The sequence below is a fragment of the Leptonychotes weddellii genome, chromosome 10 (assembly GCF_054177405.1).
Source record: "Leptonychotes weddellii isolate Sample4059 chromosome 10, ASM5417740v2, whole genome shotgun sequence".
Classification (NCBI taxonomy): Eukaryota; Metazoa; Chordata; class Mammalia; order Carnivora; family Phocidae; genus Leptonychotes; species Leptonychotes weddellii.
This window is the reverse complement of record NC_138378.1, coordinates 5,857,031-5,872,256: the sequence shown is the minus strand read 5'-3', so window position 1 is coordinate 5,872,256 and position 15,226 is coordinate 5,857,031. Positions and strand designations below refer to the sequence as shown.

Below are 15,226 nucleotides of genomic sequence, written 5' to 3'. Positions count from 1 at the left end.
GCGCACTTGCCCGGTAAGGCCCCGGAAGTGGTGGAGCCAACCGCCCGCCAGACTTTGGCAGTTCTAGCGCCCGCGGTGCTCTCCGGGATCCGACGTTTGTCGGCCAGACAGCATTTCCTTCGTGCCAATCAACGTTGTCGCGCAAGAGATAAAGTCGGAGGAGGTTAACGAACTACTCCAACGCGCCAGTAAGTAAGATGGCGAGAAGGGCAGGCGAGAGTGGGGCCGATCGATAGCGCAGCGCTCGGCGCTTCGCCCTTTGCGCGTGCGCAGTGAACGTGCGCTCATAGCGATCGATCGGGCAGAATTCGCGCCTCCATTTTTCTGGGAGAAAGCGGGAGATCGAGAGAGCCGGACTAGCGGGTACTGAGGGCCTGGGATGCATGGAGAGCGCCTGGTGCGGTCCGCTGGGGTCTTCACGGAACCACAGGAAAGATGAGCGAGGCGGGAAGGCCCGATAGTGAGCGGGGTGGCATGCGCCCAGAGTTGCTAGGCTGGGCCTGCACACCCTCTTCTTTTCCTCGAAGGCCTCGCTCCCACCCTCACTCATCCTTAGTTCGCTTCTACCGCGGGATGGTAGCGGAGCTTCGTGAAGGGGGCGTGTGTGTTCTCGCCCTGGTCCCCCTTCCAGTTCCGGGTGTAGACAGTTCCTAGGGTTTGTTCTTCCCGTCCTGGGGCCTCGGCGTCCTCACCTGCAAATTAGGGGTGGTAATTAGGCACTTACTAGCCCAGCGAGCGAACGTTCTGTGAGACTTGAGAAGCGGGCCTCGTCCTTTCTTTTCTTTCTTAATCTTTGTATACCCCGCCGATGCTCCTGGCATGGGTGCAGAGACGGGAGAGAATAGTGGTTAAGTTCTGGGCTCTGCTGTGGGCAGTCCAGGCGGCCACTTGACGAGTTACTCAACCACACTTTATTTTCAGTTTCCTAACCTCTTTATGCCTGTTTCATCATCTCTGTTGTGTCGTAGCGTTGTCTACACAAGCACAGATTTATATACAGTTGCTTCTACGTCTGCTTAAATACGTTGAATGATTTCATTCAGTGAGCTAACGCTTGTAAAGTGCTTAGCACGGTGTCTGGCAAGTGCTTAATAAATGTTAGCTGCAGTTATTAACACCCATCAGTGCAGCACAGTAAAGACTGGAGCTCTGAGGTCAGATAGCCTGGGTAAGGATCCAGGCTGTGTCATTGACAAGCTCTTTGATCCTGGGTAAGTTAACCTCTCTGCACCTCAGGTTGCCTCTAAAATAGGATTAGATGAGTATTAAATGAGGTAATGCATAAGTTGCTTACGCTGTGTTATATGCTACACTTATGTCTAATAAATTTTAGCTAGTTTATTACTGAATTTTTTAAAGATTTTTGTTTATTTGAGAGCGAGAGAGGGAGCATGAGCAGGGGGAGGGGCAGAGGGAGAAGCAGGCTCCCCAATGAGCAGGGAGCCCTATGCGGGGCTCAGTCCCAGGATCCCGGGATCATGACCTGAGCTGAAGGCAGATGCTTAATGGACTGAGCCACCCAGGCGCCCCTGTCATTAAATTTTTAAGGAGCACTACAGAAAGTCATCAGGGACAACACAGTCCTTGAGTTAAACCATCTGTATTCTAGTCCCGGTTTCTCCAGGCACTGGTCATGGGCCCTTGGACAAGTTATTTTCCCTTCTCATCTGTAAACAAGATTTCAGGGCCTCCCTTACAGGATGGTGTTGAGGACTAAGTAAGAAGAAACATGCTGAACACTCAGTAACTGTTAGCTGTTCTTATGATCAGTAGCTTCAGTTATTCTCCAGGGGGAGTTAGAAAACATGGTTCCCCACTCCTTTACTGTAAGACACCCCCCTTCCAGAATCTTTCCCTGTAAAGTACAGCAATCCAGGCAGTACTGGTGTTACTGCTCACTCCTCTCCTTTCTGGTATTCCTTTCTCCCCTGTGCTCTGACTTTCAATTTCTTGTCTGCCTGTGACTTCTGTTCCTTATTACTGGCCCCAGATTCCTGTGGCCTTCTGATCGCTGTCCAGATAAACATACACATACAAACATTGATTTTTCGAAGTCAAATTATCCACTCATGTCCACCAATTGGACTTATTTTTTTGCATAGACCAGAAACCATCATCTACAGTTTTCATTTCACTAAGAGAGAACTTAAGCACTTGTGAACCAATCTAAGGGCACAATCCTTTAGATTTTTACCTTTTTTTCCCCCCACGTTTTTATCGTTGTTTTGGCCATATCCTACTTGCCAGTATTTTATTAAGCATCTTTGAATCTTTCCAAAGCATTGTGGCTTTTGTGCCCTTGTGTTTTTATTTACTATCTAATTAAATTATGTAATTTAGCAAATTTAGTTATCTTAAAATGTGTTTTAAGAATGAACATTGCTGACATCAGTAAACATACAGATCAGCTGGTGGAAACAGTAGTGTCTAGACATTCAACAACAACAGCTGTCTTACCTATTGCAAATACCAGTCAGTGTCTTATAACAGAAGAAACAAGATTCTGGGATAGCAATAGAGAATAAAAATGGCAGGCAGGTAGTTTGACAGAGAAGAAAAATTGATGGAAAGTTCTGTAAATATTCGCTAACATGATTTGAATAATTTCTGTGTGCCACTGTGCTCAATGCTCTGCATGCACCATCTTATTTAACCTTTGCTAACTTGCTTAACAGCTGAGGAACATGGTCTCAGAGGAAGGAGGTTGATGACCAAAGATGATGCAACTAGTTGAGCTGGGATTTATGCCCCGTAAGGCTGACCGGATTGCTGTGTTGCTTCTGTGACTCCCTAGTGCCTCTGCCCTTCACCATCCCTGTTTTCTCATTTTGCAGCTGGCAAGGAAATTGTCTTCCTCTTCTCCACGATGTACAGAACCAAAGTGGGCTTGAAGGACCGCCAGCAGCTCTACAAGCTGATCATTAGCCAGCTCCTCTATGATGGCTACATCAGCATTGCTAATGGCCTCATTAATGAAATCAAGCCTCAGTCTGTCTGTGCACCCTCGGAGCAGCTCCTGCATCTCATCAAACTAGGTAGCTTTGAACGCAGATTCATTGATTCCATGACAAGGTTCCAGAGGTTTTCGTAATCAGAATTTTTCAAGCTTATTTTTGTTTAGTTTTAGTGCCTAGTATGTGTCAAGTACAGTGCTTGATACTGAAAGAGTAAGCAGACCCCAGATTATGAAGATTTTGAGCTGGTTCTAGCCTCAGGCTCTGTATAAGAATTATCTGAAGCGTTCTTTCATTGTATTATTGACTTCAGATTTCAGCTCAAATGGTATTTCAGAGTCCTCTTCACCTTTTCTAAAATTACCCACTATCTTCCCCATACCTCCCCAGGTACTCTAAAACAACAGTCCCATTTCCTTCATAACAGAATCACTATCTGAAATTTTCTTCATTGTTTCAGGTTGTTGCCGATATAGTCTGTACCTCCCCAGAAAAGACAGCAAGTTCAATAAAGATCAGGATCTTGTCTTGTTCAAAAATATATCCTGTGCTTGCCTGGGTTGTAGAAAGCACTCAGTAAAATATAGAATTAGCAACATGTTTATACCCTTTGCCTTAGCAGTGCCAATTTTGAGAATTTGTGTTCAAATTTGAGGAAATAAAATGAATACAACTGAAATACCCAACAATAAGGAATTAGTTGTGAATGTTCTTGTATCCATCACATTGGGTCCAACAACATGATGTAGATAAACATTACACTGGCCAGATGTTTATTTTGTTTGAGTAAATGAACAAGTTACAAAATATCATATAGCGTGGTTCTATTTTTGTTTTAAGAATTGTAACAACTGTGCATGGAGAAAGGTCCAGAAGAATCATGCCAGCATGTTAACAGTAATTATCTCTGGGTGATCTAATAGAAGGTCATTTTTATTTTTGTGTTCATCTGTATCCCTAATTTTACTTATACTAATAAACATACTGTTTATATGATATGTGAAGTTATTTTTAAATTTAAAATGCATTTTCTTGAGAAACTTCCGCTTATTTAAATATCAACATTCTTTCAATATGTTTCACTAGTGTTAATGCTAACATTGTATCTGACTTAATGAGCCTCAAGGCTGCTACTAACAGATCTCAGCACTAAAATATTAAAATCCAGAAGGGGGAGAAAATGGACAGCTTAACTATAGGACTGCTTTTTTTACATTTCTGTAGTTGTAATTAAAGTAGAAAATTTTGGAGGCAAAAATCGGGGGAGCTGGTGTAACCTATTGGAGCCTAACCTTCTCTGATCCATACTGCCCATAGTGTGGTCACTGTGCATGCACCCAGGTCGATACACATAATTTTGTGAAGCGCTAGGTGTCATGCAGCTCCAAGAAAGAGTAAATTGACACTGGATCCAGAATTTTGTTTTGGCTTTTTAAAATAACATTTTCTCGTGCACTTAATTTTTTTTTTATAAAGATTTTACTTATTTATTAGAGAGAGAGCAGGAGCAGGGGGAGGGCCAGAGGGAGAGGGAAAAGCAGGCTCACCACAGAGCACAGAGCCCAACGCAGGGCTCGATCCCAGGACGCCAGGATCATGATCCAAGCTGAAGGCAGACACTTAACCGACTGAGCCACCCAGGCACCCCTCATGCACTTAATTTTTATTCCTTTCAGGAATGGAAAATGATGATACTGCAGTTCAGTATGCAATTGGTCGTTCAGATACAGTTGCCCCGGGCACAGGAATTGACCTGGAATTTGATGCAGACGTCCAAACTATGTCCCCAGAGGCTTCAGAGTACGAAACATGCTATGTCACATCCCATAAAGGACCGTGCCGCGTAGCCACCTACAGTAGAGATGGGCAGTTAATAGCTACTGGATCTGCTGATGCTTCCATAAAGATACTTGACACAGAAAGAATGTTGGCCAAAAGTGCCATGCCAATCGAGGTAAAATCCCAGTAACATACGTACTATTTGCCTGTTGTTCATTGGGAGAATGAGAGACCAGTTTAGACCGGACCAAACTTAGCATAGTTGGGTATTTTGAGTCAGACAGATTTTAGATTTTGAGCATCTGTTTTCTCATTGGTCTAGGTCATGATGAATGAGACTGCACAACAGAACATGGAAAACCACCCAGTGATCCGAACGCTTTACGACCACGTGGATGAAGTCACATGTCTCGCTTTCCACCCGACAGAACAGATCCTTGCCTCTGGTTCAAGGGATTATACTCTTAAATTATTTGATTATTCCAAACCATCTGCAAAAAGAGCCTTCAAATACATTCAGGTTAGGAATGTTTGGAAAGGAGCTTTACATTTTTTTCTTAAAAACAAAGAGCTATTATTGTATGACTATTCTCTTAAAGTAGTCTCAGTGATCATCGTATAAAACTGGAGGACACAACAAGGACACATGCCGCAGGTGGCTCAGGAATCCAGTTTGCATGGACACGTGGTCCACATGCTGCCCTGTGCCCACCTCTTCTGGCCGGTCAGGACTTCTGGCCAGTTTATGCAACAAGGGTTCAGAATCTGTATCACTTTTTAAAGGTTGCGGAACCCTGTGTAAAGACAAATCAACTTTGCTGAAATGTAACTTAATGGGACTCAAAAAATTATTCAGTTGAAACTATCAGATGTTTCCTGGAAAAGTGACATTTGGTACCACATTTTGAATTTGCAGTTCAGAAATACTAATGTTTTGGTAGTGGCTTCTACTTTTTAATAATTTAACTTAGTTTTTTACTCAATATTTGGAGACCTAGGACAAATTGAAGAAGCTGTTCACGTGTACAAGTTGTGTTTATCCTTGTTCATTCACGTGTGCTTGTATCCTAGCCTGATAATGTTCCATTCTGAGTTCACCCGGTGTTCATTTGCACATAACGAAGCTCGCTTCTGTGGTTTTTGGAATAAATAATCTCACCAGTAAATAGTTTTTGAAATCTCTGTTCAAATGATACTTTCTTGTATTCTAGAAAGTTCATTGTTCCTTCTTAAACCTGTGTAACGCCTGACCGTTGTTTTATGTATTCTTTCCATCAACCAAATATTTTCCACATTTCCTCTGGATTTACTTGTTCACTAGTTAGTCACTTAATGTTAATGTCTCTGTCCTAACAGGAAGCTGAAATGTTACGCTCCATCTCTTTTCATCCTTCCGGAGACTTTATACTTGTTGGGACTCAGCATCCTACTCTTCGGCTTTATGATATCAATACATTTCAGTGTTTTGTCTCTTGCAATCCTCAAGATCAACACACCGATGCTATATGCTCCGTGAATTACAATCCTAGTGCCAATATGTATGTAACTGGTAGCAAGGACGGCTGCATCAAGTTATGGGATGGTGTTTCAAATCGATGCATCACAACTTTTGAGAAAGCCCATGATGGTGCTGAAGTTTGTTCTGCCATTTTCTCCAAAAATTCTAAATACATTCTCTCCAGTGGAAAAGACTCTGTAGCTAAACTTTGGGAGATATCAACAGGACGAACGCTGGTCAGATACACAGGTATGCGAAAAATTGCTATTTACATTTTTTCTGTAGCATTTTATGGTTTCCAGAGCTCTTAAATCCTCATGAGAGCCACACAATAGATGTATGCGTTGAGCAAGGCAGATGTGATCCCTCTTTTAGATAGGAAACCAAGGCTTAGATGTTAAGTAGTTTAGCCAAGGCTGCAGTTTGTAAGAAGCAGAGCTGGAAATAGAACCATAGTTTCATAACCTTGTTCTTCTCCATACGTTACAGCTTCAACAAGATCTGATTCCATGCAAGTAACATTTGAGATTCTGGTGGTCCATTTGTAGACCAGTGGTCTGCCTTTTTCCCTCAAACATAAGAGCAGTCCAGAGAAAAGCCTGAGTTAGTGGATCTCAGTAAATCTGTGCATTAGGGAAAGAAGGCTGAGAGGGAAGATCTTGGCCTATTCCTAAGAGTGCAGGTAGCCCTAATAGTTACTTGGCAGTGAGTGTTGGTAAAATATTTTGTCTCATTCCCTGTTCCTTGGAGCTGAAAAGGCTGTTGTTTGGTAGAAGATCTCCAGGAAACTTCAGCTGGTTTCCTCTGTTGTGAGATGTTTGTGTCATACACTAAAATCACCAGGACCAGAACTCTATAAGAAAACAACGCATTGTAAGGGCTGGGCGGTGGTGGTTATTAGTTAGCGTTTTAGAGAAGAAAACTCAAGAGGTGGAGACTGAGACATCTGAACCACTAGGGTGCAGCATAACCCCCTCAGATTGATCTCATGGTAACCAGAGTTCCCTTCCTGCCATCCGTCTGCCTTCTGACATAACAGGTACAACTAACTAGCAAGTCTTGAGAAGAGTCATTTTTATCATAATTCTTGGTGACTTTGTTGAAAAACTTTTGTATGGAGCTATTTTGAAGAATTTCTTTAATTCTTACTGTTCAAGGACTGTGTGCTTGTTGCAAAAAGAAGATATAAAGATGATCAAAGTAAAAGTGGGAAAGCCTCCTCCCTCTTCAGAAGTAACAACCACCATCTGAGTGTGATGTATCAGGAAGGGTACACACTAGATTCTCACAAGATTTATTATGTTTGTTTTGTCTTGTGAATATTGGGATGTTTCATGCTTATATGTGGCTGATTGGTTTGTTTTGGTGGAGAATTGGGATTTGATTTTAAAATGAGATTATACTGAATTTATATACAAATTCCCTCATTTTCTAATTCACAGGTTAAGACTCCATGTCAGCATGCTTAGTTCTGTGTTTCCAGCTTCAGTGTTTAGTTAGAATTCAAAGGATTCTTGAAATAATGAAAGACAAGGAAAGACTAACAAGCATTAGAAATTTCAATGTTAAAAATTAATTCAAAACACTAAAAATTAAAATGCTGAACTAGGGAAACAATATGCATAGCATGTGAAGTGGACACATATCGGTGGTCAGTGAGCTCAAGGAGAGCGAGGTGACCTGCAGTACTGTAAACCTAAGAAATGAAAATGGAAGGATCTTACTGTACTCATCAGATGGCGGGAATTTAAAAGATTGCTATTATCTTGTATTGATCAACATTTTAGGAAATTAAATATCTTATTGTTAGGAGTGTCAACTGGTAAAGTATTTCTAAAGGGCAGGTTCATGTCCTGTATCAAAATTTTCAGCATTGGACCCACTATGTGCACTCTTAGAAATTCAAGATTTTTTTTTTGGCAGAGAGAGAGACAGCGAGAGAGGGAACACAGGCAGGGGGAGTGGGAGAGGGAGAAGCAGGCTTCCCGCTGAGCAGGGAGCCCGATGCAGGGTCCGATCCCAGGACCCTGGGATCATGACCCGAGCCGAAGGCAGACGCTTAACGACTAAGCCACCCAGGTGCCCTGCACGCTTAGAAATTCAGTCTAAAAAGACTCTCTCGTCAAGCATGCACAGACACACACAGAAAGATGTCCATCCCAACATTATCTAGAGTAGGGCAAAGGGAGAGATAACAGAAATGTCCACCAGAAAGCTTTGAGTAAATTGTTGTTCAGCATCCTTTTCACAGTAAGCAGCCTTTAAAAGTAAATACTCACCCTGCACAGCTGTATATGTGTTATACCTCATGCTGATCCTTGCAACCACCTTGTGGGTAGGTGCTGTAATTATCCTCCACAGAACAGAAGAGAAATTGAAGGTGTGACAGGGCTATGTAATTTGTCCGTGTTCACATCACTAGTAAGTATTGAATCCAGATCTGATACCAACACTTATATTTTTATCCATTAAACTATGTTCCATCTTTATAGACTGTTGAATAAAAGCACATGATGTGGGCACCTGGGTGGCTCAGTTGGTTAAGCGACTGCCTTCGGCTCAGGTCATGATCCTGGAGTCCCGGGATCGAGTCCCGCATCGGGCTCCCTGCTCGGCAGGGAGCCTGCTTCTCCCTCTGACCCTCCCCCCTCTCATGTGCTCTCTCTCATTCTCTCTCTCTCAAATAAATAAAATCTTTAAAAAAAAAAAAAACACATGATGTATGCTCTGTTTTACAAATGATGGACAACATACAGAGATATTGAAAAAGGATATTCGTCAAAATATTGACTCTGGGTGTAAAATTGTCAGGCAGTTTTAATTTTTTATGCTTCATACAGTATTTTAAACATAAAATCTGTATTTTCATGGTCCTAAAAAAGCCTAAAGCTTCCTTTTGGAGAGCAGATGTTCATTCATCCCAGTAATTCTGTTCTAGGAATTTAATCCTGAGGAAATAATGTGTTCAATACAAAGAATTGGTCACAGTGTTATTTGCAGTCAGATACAAACTAAATGCTTAGCAGGAAAAGAATTAGCTAGTAATAGTGCTTCCTAACAGTGGTGTATTTTGCAGCCAGTAAAAAAAACATGGAAGAATGAATGTACCCAACAAAAAGTTGATTTAAACTATGACAGAAAAGACATATAGCACCAATTTTGTATTTTTTTAAAGATGTTTTTATGCCTAGAAGTACATCAGAGCGTTCACAGTTAGTTGCCCGAGGTGGTGAGCCGGGGGTGATTTTCTTCTGCATACTTTCGTGGAGTGTCCCAAATTGCCCAATAAATGTGTGTTCCTTCCATTTTAAAATGCTGTTTTGCCATCGACGGGATAATTAACCAAAGTACAGCAGTCTGAGGATGGAAAATGTAAACGTGGGCAGCTAGCCCTGGCACTCAGACCCTTACCCTCTCGTCTCTTTGCAGGTGCCGGCTTGAGCGGGCGGCAGGTGCACCGGACGCAGGCCGTGTTCAACCACACCGAGGACTACGTACTGCTGCCGGACGAGAGGACCATCAGTCTGTGCTGCTGGGATTCTCGCACAGCCGAGCGCCGGAACCTGCTCTCCCTGGGCCACAACAACATCGTGCGCTGCATCGTGCATTCGCCCACCAACCCCGGCTTCATGACCTGCAGCGATGACTTCCGAGCACGGTTTTGGTACCGGAGATCAACCACGGACTAGCCCGCCTCCAGGATAGGGGCTTCTTTTCTCGAGGACTGTGCCCCTCCTGCCCCTGCATCCCAGCACCAGCTCCAGCTCCGGTAGTAGGTCCCTGCACCACCTGGCAGTCGTGCTGCCACCTCTCCATCCTTCTTGGATTTGTACAAAAGAGTCTTTTTTTACCTTGGTGTAGAATCATGGTGGGAAAAGTTGGAAACGCAGATCTGTGCGGTGGTTCTGCATTCACTGATTATTACAGTGTGATTTTCATCGGTTTTGTAAATACAGGACTTGCCATTTCTCTTGAATCTCTTGATCATTTGAAGAAGGATAGAGTATTAAAGTGCTTTCTAGATCTCAAGTGGATCTGTCCTGAGGAATTTTCGTTTGATGGTTTTGTCAACTTCTGTGCCTGTTCTACAACCTCTTTGTCTATCTATCTCCTTGCAGAATGCATTTGGGCAGATAAGTAGGCATACAGCTCTGAGAATCAAGAGTGTTGTGCCATATTAAAACCATTTTAGAGAATCCATCAGTTCTATCCTAAAATGACATCATCCTGAAAATAAAGCTCGAATCTCCAACTTTAGTGTTACACCTTTTTCACTTCAGTAAAATTAGCGGTCAGTTTTTCCTGAAGATTTGTAGGAGACAATATGTTTCATCATACCTCCCACCTTCTCCTTTCATTGCCTGCAAATGCTTATCTTCAGTAAATACTTCTCATAAGATTATTACCGGTTGATGGAAAACCTAATTGAAGATCCATCCAGTCTAATCAAAATTAGGTGACCCCGCTGCCGCTCTCCGGTGTTGCTTGTTTCACAGATGATTAATATCGATTGACTTTGTTCTTGTGTAATTTTAAATCTCATTTTTCAGTTCTCTTCAGCATGAATTGTCACTACTCATCGTGGATGCACACCGGAGCTATGTTCTTGGAAGATTTTTGCAATTAACCAACCGATAGGGGTTTTCTTTTTCTCAAAACTTTTTAGAAAGTGACACTGTTTCTCTGGATTCAGCTCAAGCTAGGTCAGGGAACCCTAACCTCCCCTCTGAAAGATAGACTTTGGTTTATATTTATCCCCAAATACAAGAACCTCATGATCTGGGTAGGAGTACCTAGAAATAGAATCTAGGGTCATTTGATAAAAATATTAAATAGATTAAAGTTAAAGTAAGTGTTTTATGTTATAGGAACTTTAAAATCTTCTGAGGTTTACTGCATAAAAATTCTGCATTAGTCATCCTCAAGGAGCATTTCAACTTTTTGGTCTATGAAACCATTTTAGGCATGCTTAATGTGTTAAATCAGAGTTTTAGTTCAGATTTCCAAAGAGCTATATTTTTTGGTCTATAGTGAGTTTGGATTTATTTTTATTTTGTGTCCTGATTCTCCAGCACTTGAACTTGGCCATCTGTGAGTGCTGCTTTTGTAAGATTAGAAGAAATCTACGGAATAGGAACAAGAATAACCAGTTCCATAAAAAATTACCAACCAGAACTCCTCGCTTCTTTTTCTGCTATTTCTTTTGCTTTTGGCCCTATGAAACTATAACAAAGAGTGAACATTTCCACGTCCCTCTGCTCTCCCACATGCAGTAGAATGACCCCGTCGCATTCCCCAATTTAAGTTCCACTGGGTCTTTTTAACTGTTCATGAATTTAAATAATGATGCCTACTTTTTCCAGTTTCTGGAATAGTCTCACCAGTGGATCTGTAGTTTTCAGGACTCCTACTTACAAGATCAAGATACTTTTGTGTGTTTCCAAAACAGACTTTTTTTTCTTTTAAAAATCACATTAAGGGACACCTGGGTGGATCAGTGGGTTAAGTGTCTGCCTTCAGCTCAGGTCACGATCCCAGAGTCCTGGGATCCAGCCCCGTGTCCGGCTCCCTGCTCTGTGGGGAATTTGCTTCTATCCCCTCCTCCCCACTCCTGCTCTCTCTCCCTGTCTCTGTTGCTATCTCTGTCTCAAGTAAATAAAATCGTTAAAAAAATAAAATAAAAATCACATTAATATTTTGAACTGGTATAAATGCCAGGATTATTACATGGGCTTGACATCAGCATGTCATTAACTGTACCACGGAACACCCTGGCTTTCAAACAGTGAATAGTAAGTCAGGATAAAAACTTATAACTTCTATGTTATTTTTTAAAGATATGTGATTTCTAAAATAAACTTTTTGTATATAATGATAATTTAAAGCTAGTTCTTTTTTGGGGGACCTTGCTTTGAATGTTTCCATATTTGAACATGTGCTGTCAAGCAGCAGTTATGACTTTGGTACTTTTCATACTGTTTCTTTAGTGTTTCGTTCTAGAAGTCAGATTTTTATAGCCAAATCTCCTTTAGCTATGTACCTTATCCCAAAACTAAAGTATAATTCCATTTCTTTTGATGAGTCAGAGAAACCAACCATCTACCTTAGACTTTGGTTTCCCTTAGGAAGGGTGATGTTGTGGGATGGGGGAGGCGTCTCAGCTCTGTTACTGACTTGTTTAGTAGTAAAGCAAGCCACTTCTCTGCAGGGCCACAGCTTCTTTATCTGTGATTAAAGAGCTTAATCAAAATCATCCCCAACATGCACTCAATCAGTAAGGCACTTCTTTTTTTTTTAAACACCGCATGCTAGAAACAGGTTTGGGAGAGGGGGAGACTTCTGTTTCTGAAAATACGGTGGACCAGGTACTCTGAGAGCCCTTTCAGTACACACCTGTATAGAATTTATTTTTATTTTTAATCTCTGAATAGCTGAGCTAGCAAGAAATTCTCAGGGAATTTTTGAGAGGCAAAACAACCAGAAATCATAAACCCAGACACTCAGGTGCTAGGGGGCAGCCAGCTGCACCGAGGACATTTGTCAATCCCCTGGAGTCTAATGATTTCTGAGCTCTGACCTCACATGGTGGGAGCTTTGGTCCAGACCTAGGAAGAAAGCCCAGAACCCAGAAACTGCCCCATTCCCTGAAAGGGTGAACTTGACAAAAACCCCGCCTCCCGGAGAGGATAGCCGCCTGACTGGGTGCTGGCTCAGGTTTGTGGCGAGGGTCTTCTCTGACAATCCCATCTACAAGCTATTTGTCCACATAAGGTGGGAACAAACCACTCGCACTAGTGGCTTCAAGAAAAGCGAGCTGAGAATCTAAAGCAAGTCCAAGAGCGCCTGACAGAAGCCAGCACAGATGAAAGAAGAACACATCTTTACCCCAGGCCCCAGTTCTCCCAGATCCAGCTCTGAGAACCATGGGTTCATAATCAAGTATGTAAGGAAACCCCCCCTATGATGAGAAGCAGTAGAAACTAGACAGAGTCAGACTTGAAGACTTGGAATTAATCAGATGCACGCTATGTGAGTGCATCGAATATGAAAAGCTGAAACAGAACCGAGGACCAAGAGACTTAAAAAAGTGACAAAGGGGATTTGAACAACAACAAAAACCTTTTAGAAAATAGTCGACATTTTTAAAAAGATTTTTTATATTTATTTATTCGACAGAGAGAGGGAGGGAGAAGCAGACTCCCCACTGTGCAGAGAGCTGGACATGGGGCTCCATCCCAGGACCCTGAGATCATACCTGAGCTGAAAGCAGACGCTTAACCAACAGAGCCACCCAGGCGCCCCAATAGTTGACATTTCTATCACTTTCATTCCTTAGGTTTTTGGCCTTTTTCTGGAGCTTTTTTCCTTTACCTTCCGACTCCCTTTGTGGGCGTTTTAATCTGTGAAGCCTCTTTCCCACTCAGCATTTGGCCAATTTACTCTTCACAGCCTGGTCGCTCACCTGACAGTGACCCCTTGCCTGTGCCCCCATGTTCTACCCTGGGGTTTTCTCGAGCTACTCTTAACACTCAGCCCCTCTCCTCCAGCTTTTGGCCCACTTGATGCCCACAGCATTTCTTTTGCGTCCTGTTTCTCAAGTCTTGCTTCCTTTTCCCTCTCCACCTTGGCATCAAAATTCAGGCTATCAAACAGAGTCATCACTGACAATTAGAATCCTAGTCCTCCCTGTTTTATCCATGCATTAGGGAATTTAGGTGAATTTGTTGACAATTTATGAAATTCTCCTTTCACCCAAAGAGCTGTATTTGAGTTATCTTCTTAAGGTTAACAGCTGCCAGATTACTAGATGATTTTAAAACCATGCAGTCTGACATTTCCTGCTAAGCCTTTAATGCTCTGGATGTTCTTCACCTGGTGTCCAGCTTCACTTTAAAAACTCAGGCATTGAGTGACCAGCCTTCGAAGACCACCCCTCAAGGAGCTTGAGAGCTCAAAGTCTGCATGAAAACAGTATAAAGCATCCCAAAAAACAGTCCCATCTACAAAAGCAGTCTACCTTCCTGTGCATTTATTAGGAGCTATAGAAGTGAAGTGGTCAGATACTCCAGGCTTTGAAGAGAAAATTCATCCAAGATACTGTTCTCAGGAGCGTTTGTCAAGAGAAGGGGGGAAATTACCTTATCAGAGTCTCGGAGTTGGTTCCCTTGAACTCTAGCTGTTTCAACTTTCAGTCAGCAGGATATTACAAAAGCCACCCAATTTCCTATAATAGCAAATTCTTGCAATATTTGTGCATAGAAGGACACATTTGCCTAAAGAAGTAAATACAAATGGATTGCAGCAAAATGTCTAAGGGCTTTCATTCAGAAAAATGACAGGGCCAAATAGCAGACTGAGAAGCCAAGCCCCACATTCACAAAATACGACACTAGGTATCCGTGTAAGAGTGAGTCTGTTTCCTTTTGGGACCAAATCTATGACTTTTGTGTCTTCGTTCTGTTTTTTAAATTTAGGTTGTTTCTCCTAAATAAGTGAATAAATAAGAAAACATACAAATTACAGCATTCTAACCTGTATCTGGAACTCCAGGGTCGGCCCTTCAATAGTGGGAAGAATCACTGTTAGGAGTTTGCCAAGATGGTGGGAACTGTCCAGACTGGACCTGGCACGAAGTCTAGCTTTTTACTGAGAGGCTTGGGTCTGGATTCTGCCTCAGTCCCATCACTGTGTGACCTTGAGCAAGTTTGTCCATCCTTTTTACTTATTTTCAAATACATGCAAAGGTCCATTATACAATAAAAAAACAATGGTTGCCAGGGGCTGAAGGCCAACAGGGCGATGTGGAGTGACCGCTAATGGGTATGGGTTTCTTCCTAGGGTGATGAAATATTCTCAAATTAGATAGTGCTGATGGTTGCACAACTCTGAATATACTAAAAAAAAAAAAAAAAAAACCCAACAAACACTGAATCTGTGCTCTTTAAAAGGATGAATTTTGTGGTATGTGAATTCTATCTTAATAAAGCTGTTGTTT

At 42.1% G+C, this 15,226-nt stretch overlaps 1 protein-coding gene across 2 annotated transcripts; it reads left to right on the top strand.

Annotated features, from left to right (window-relative positions):
• Positions 1 to 40: 40 nt before the first annotated feature.
• CSTF1 (cleavage stimulation factor subunit 1) lies at positions 41 to 10,260 on the top strand. Of its 2 annotated transcripts, none has more exons than XM_006740652.3 (6): positions 41 to 188; positions 2,835 to 3,035; positions 4,631 to 4,908; positions 5,056 to 5,253; positions 6,090 to 6,480; positions 9,661 to 10,260. In XM_006740652.3, the coding sequence occupies exons 2-6, from the start codon at positions 2,867 to 2,869 to the stop codon at positions 9,918 to 9,920; spliced, it is 1,296 nt and encodes a 431-aa protein (XP_006740715.1). In that variant the 5' UTR covers positions 41 to 188; positions 2,835 to 2,866; the 3' UTR covers positions 9,921 to 10,260. The 2 variants fall into 2 exon arrangements, with proteins under 2 accessions (XP_006740715.1, XP_006740714.1); XM_006740651.3 differs by lacking the exon at positions 41 to 188 and adding an exon at positions 252 to 363.
• The last annotated feature ends 4,966 nt before the right edge of the window (positions 10,261 to 15,226 follow it).

Coding starts and splice junctions, on each gene's coding strand:
- CSTF1 (XM_006740652.3), top strand. CDS start 2,867: ATGTACAGAACCAAAGTGGGCTTGAAGGACCGCCAGCAGCTCTACAAG. Junction 3,036..4,630: donor CCTGCATCTCATCAAACTAG/GTAGCTTTGAAC, acceptor TATTCCTTTCAG/GAATGGAAAATGATGATACT. Junction 5,254..6,089: donor GAGCCTTCAAATACATTCAG/GTTAGGAATGTT, acceptor CTGTCCTAACAG/GAAGCTGAAATGTTACGCTC.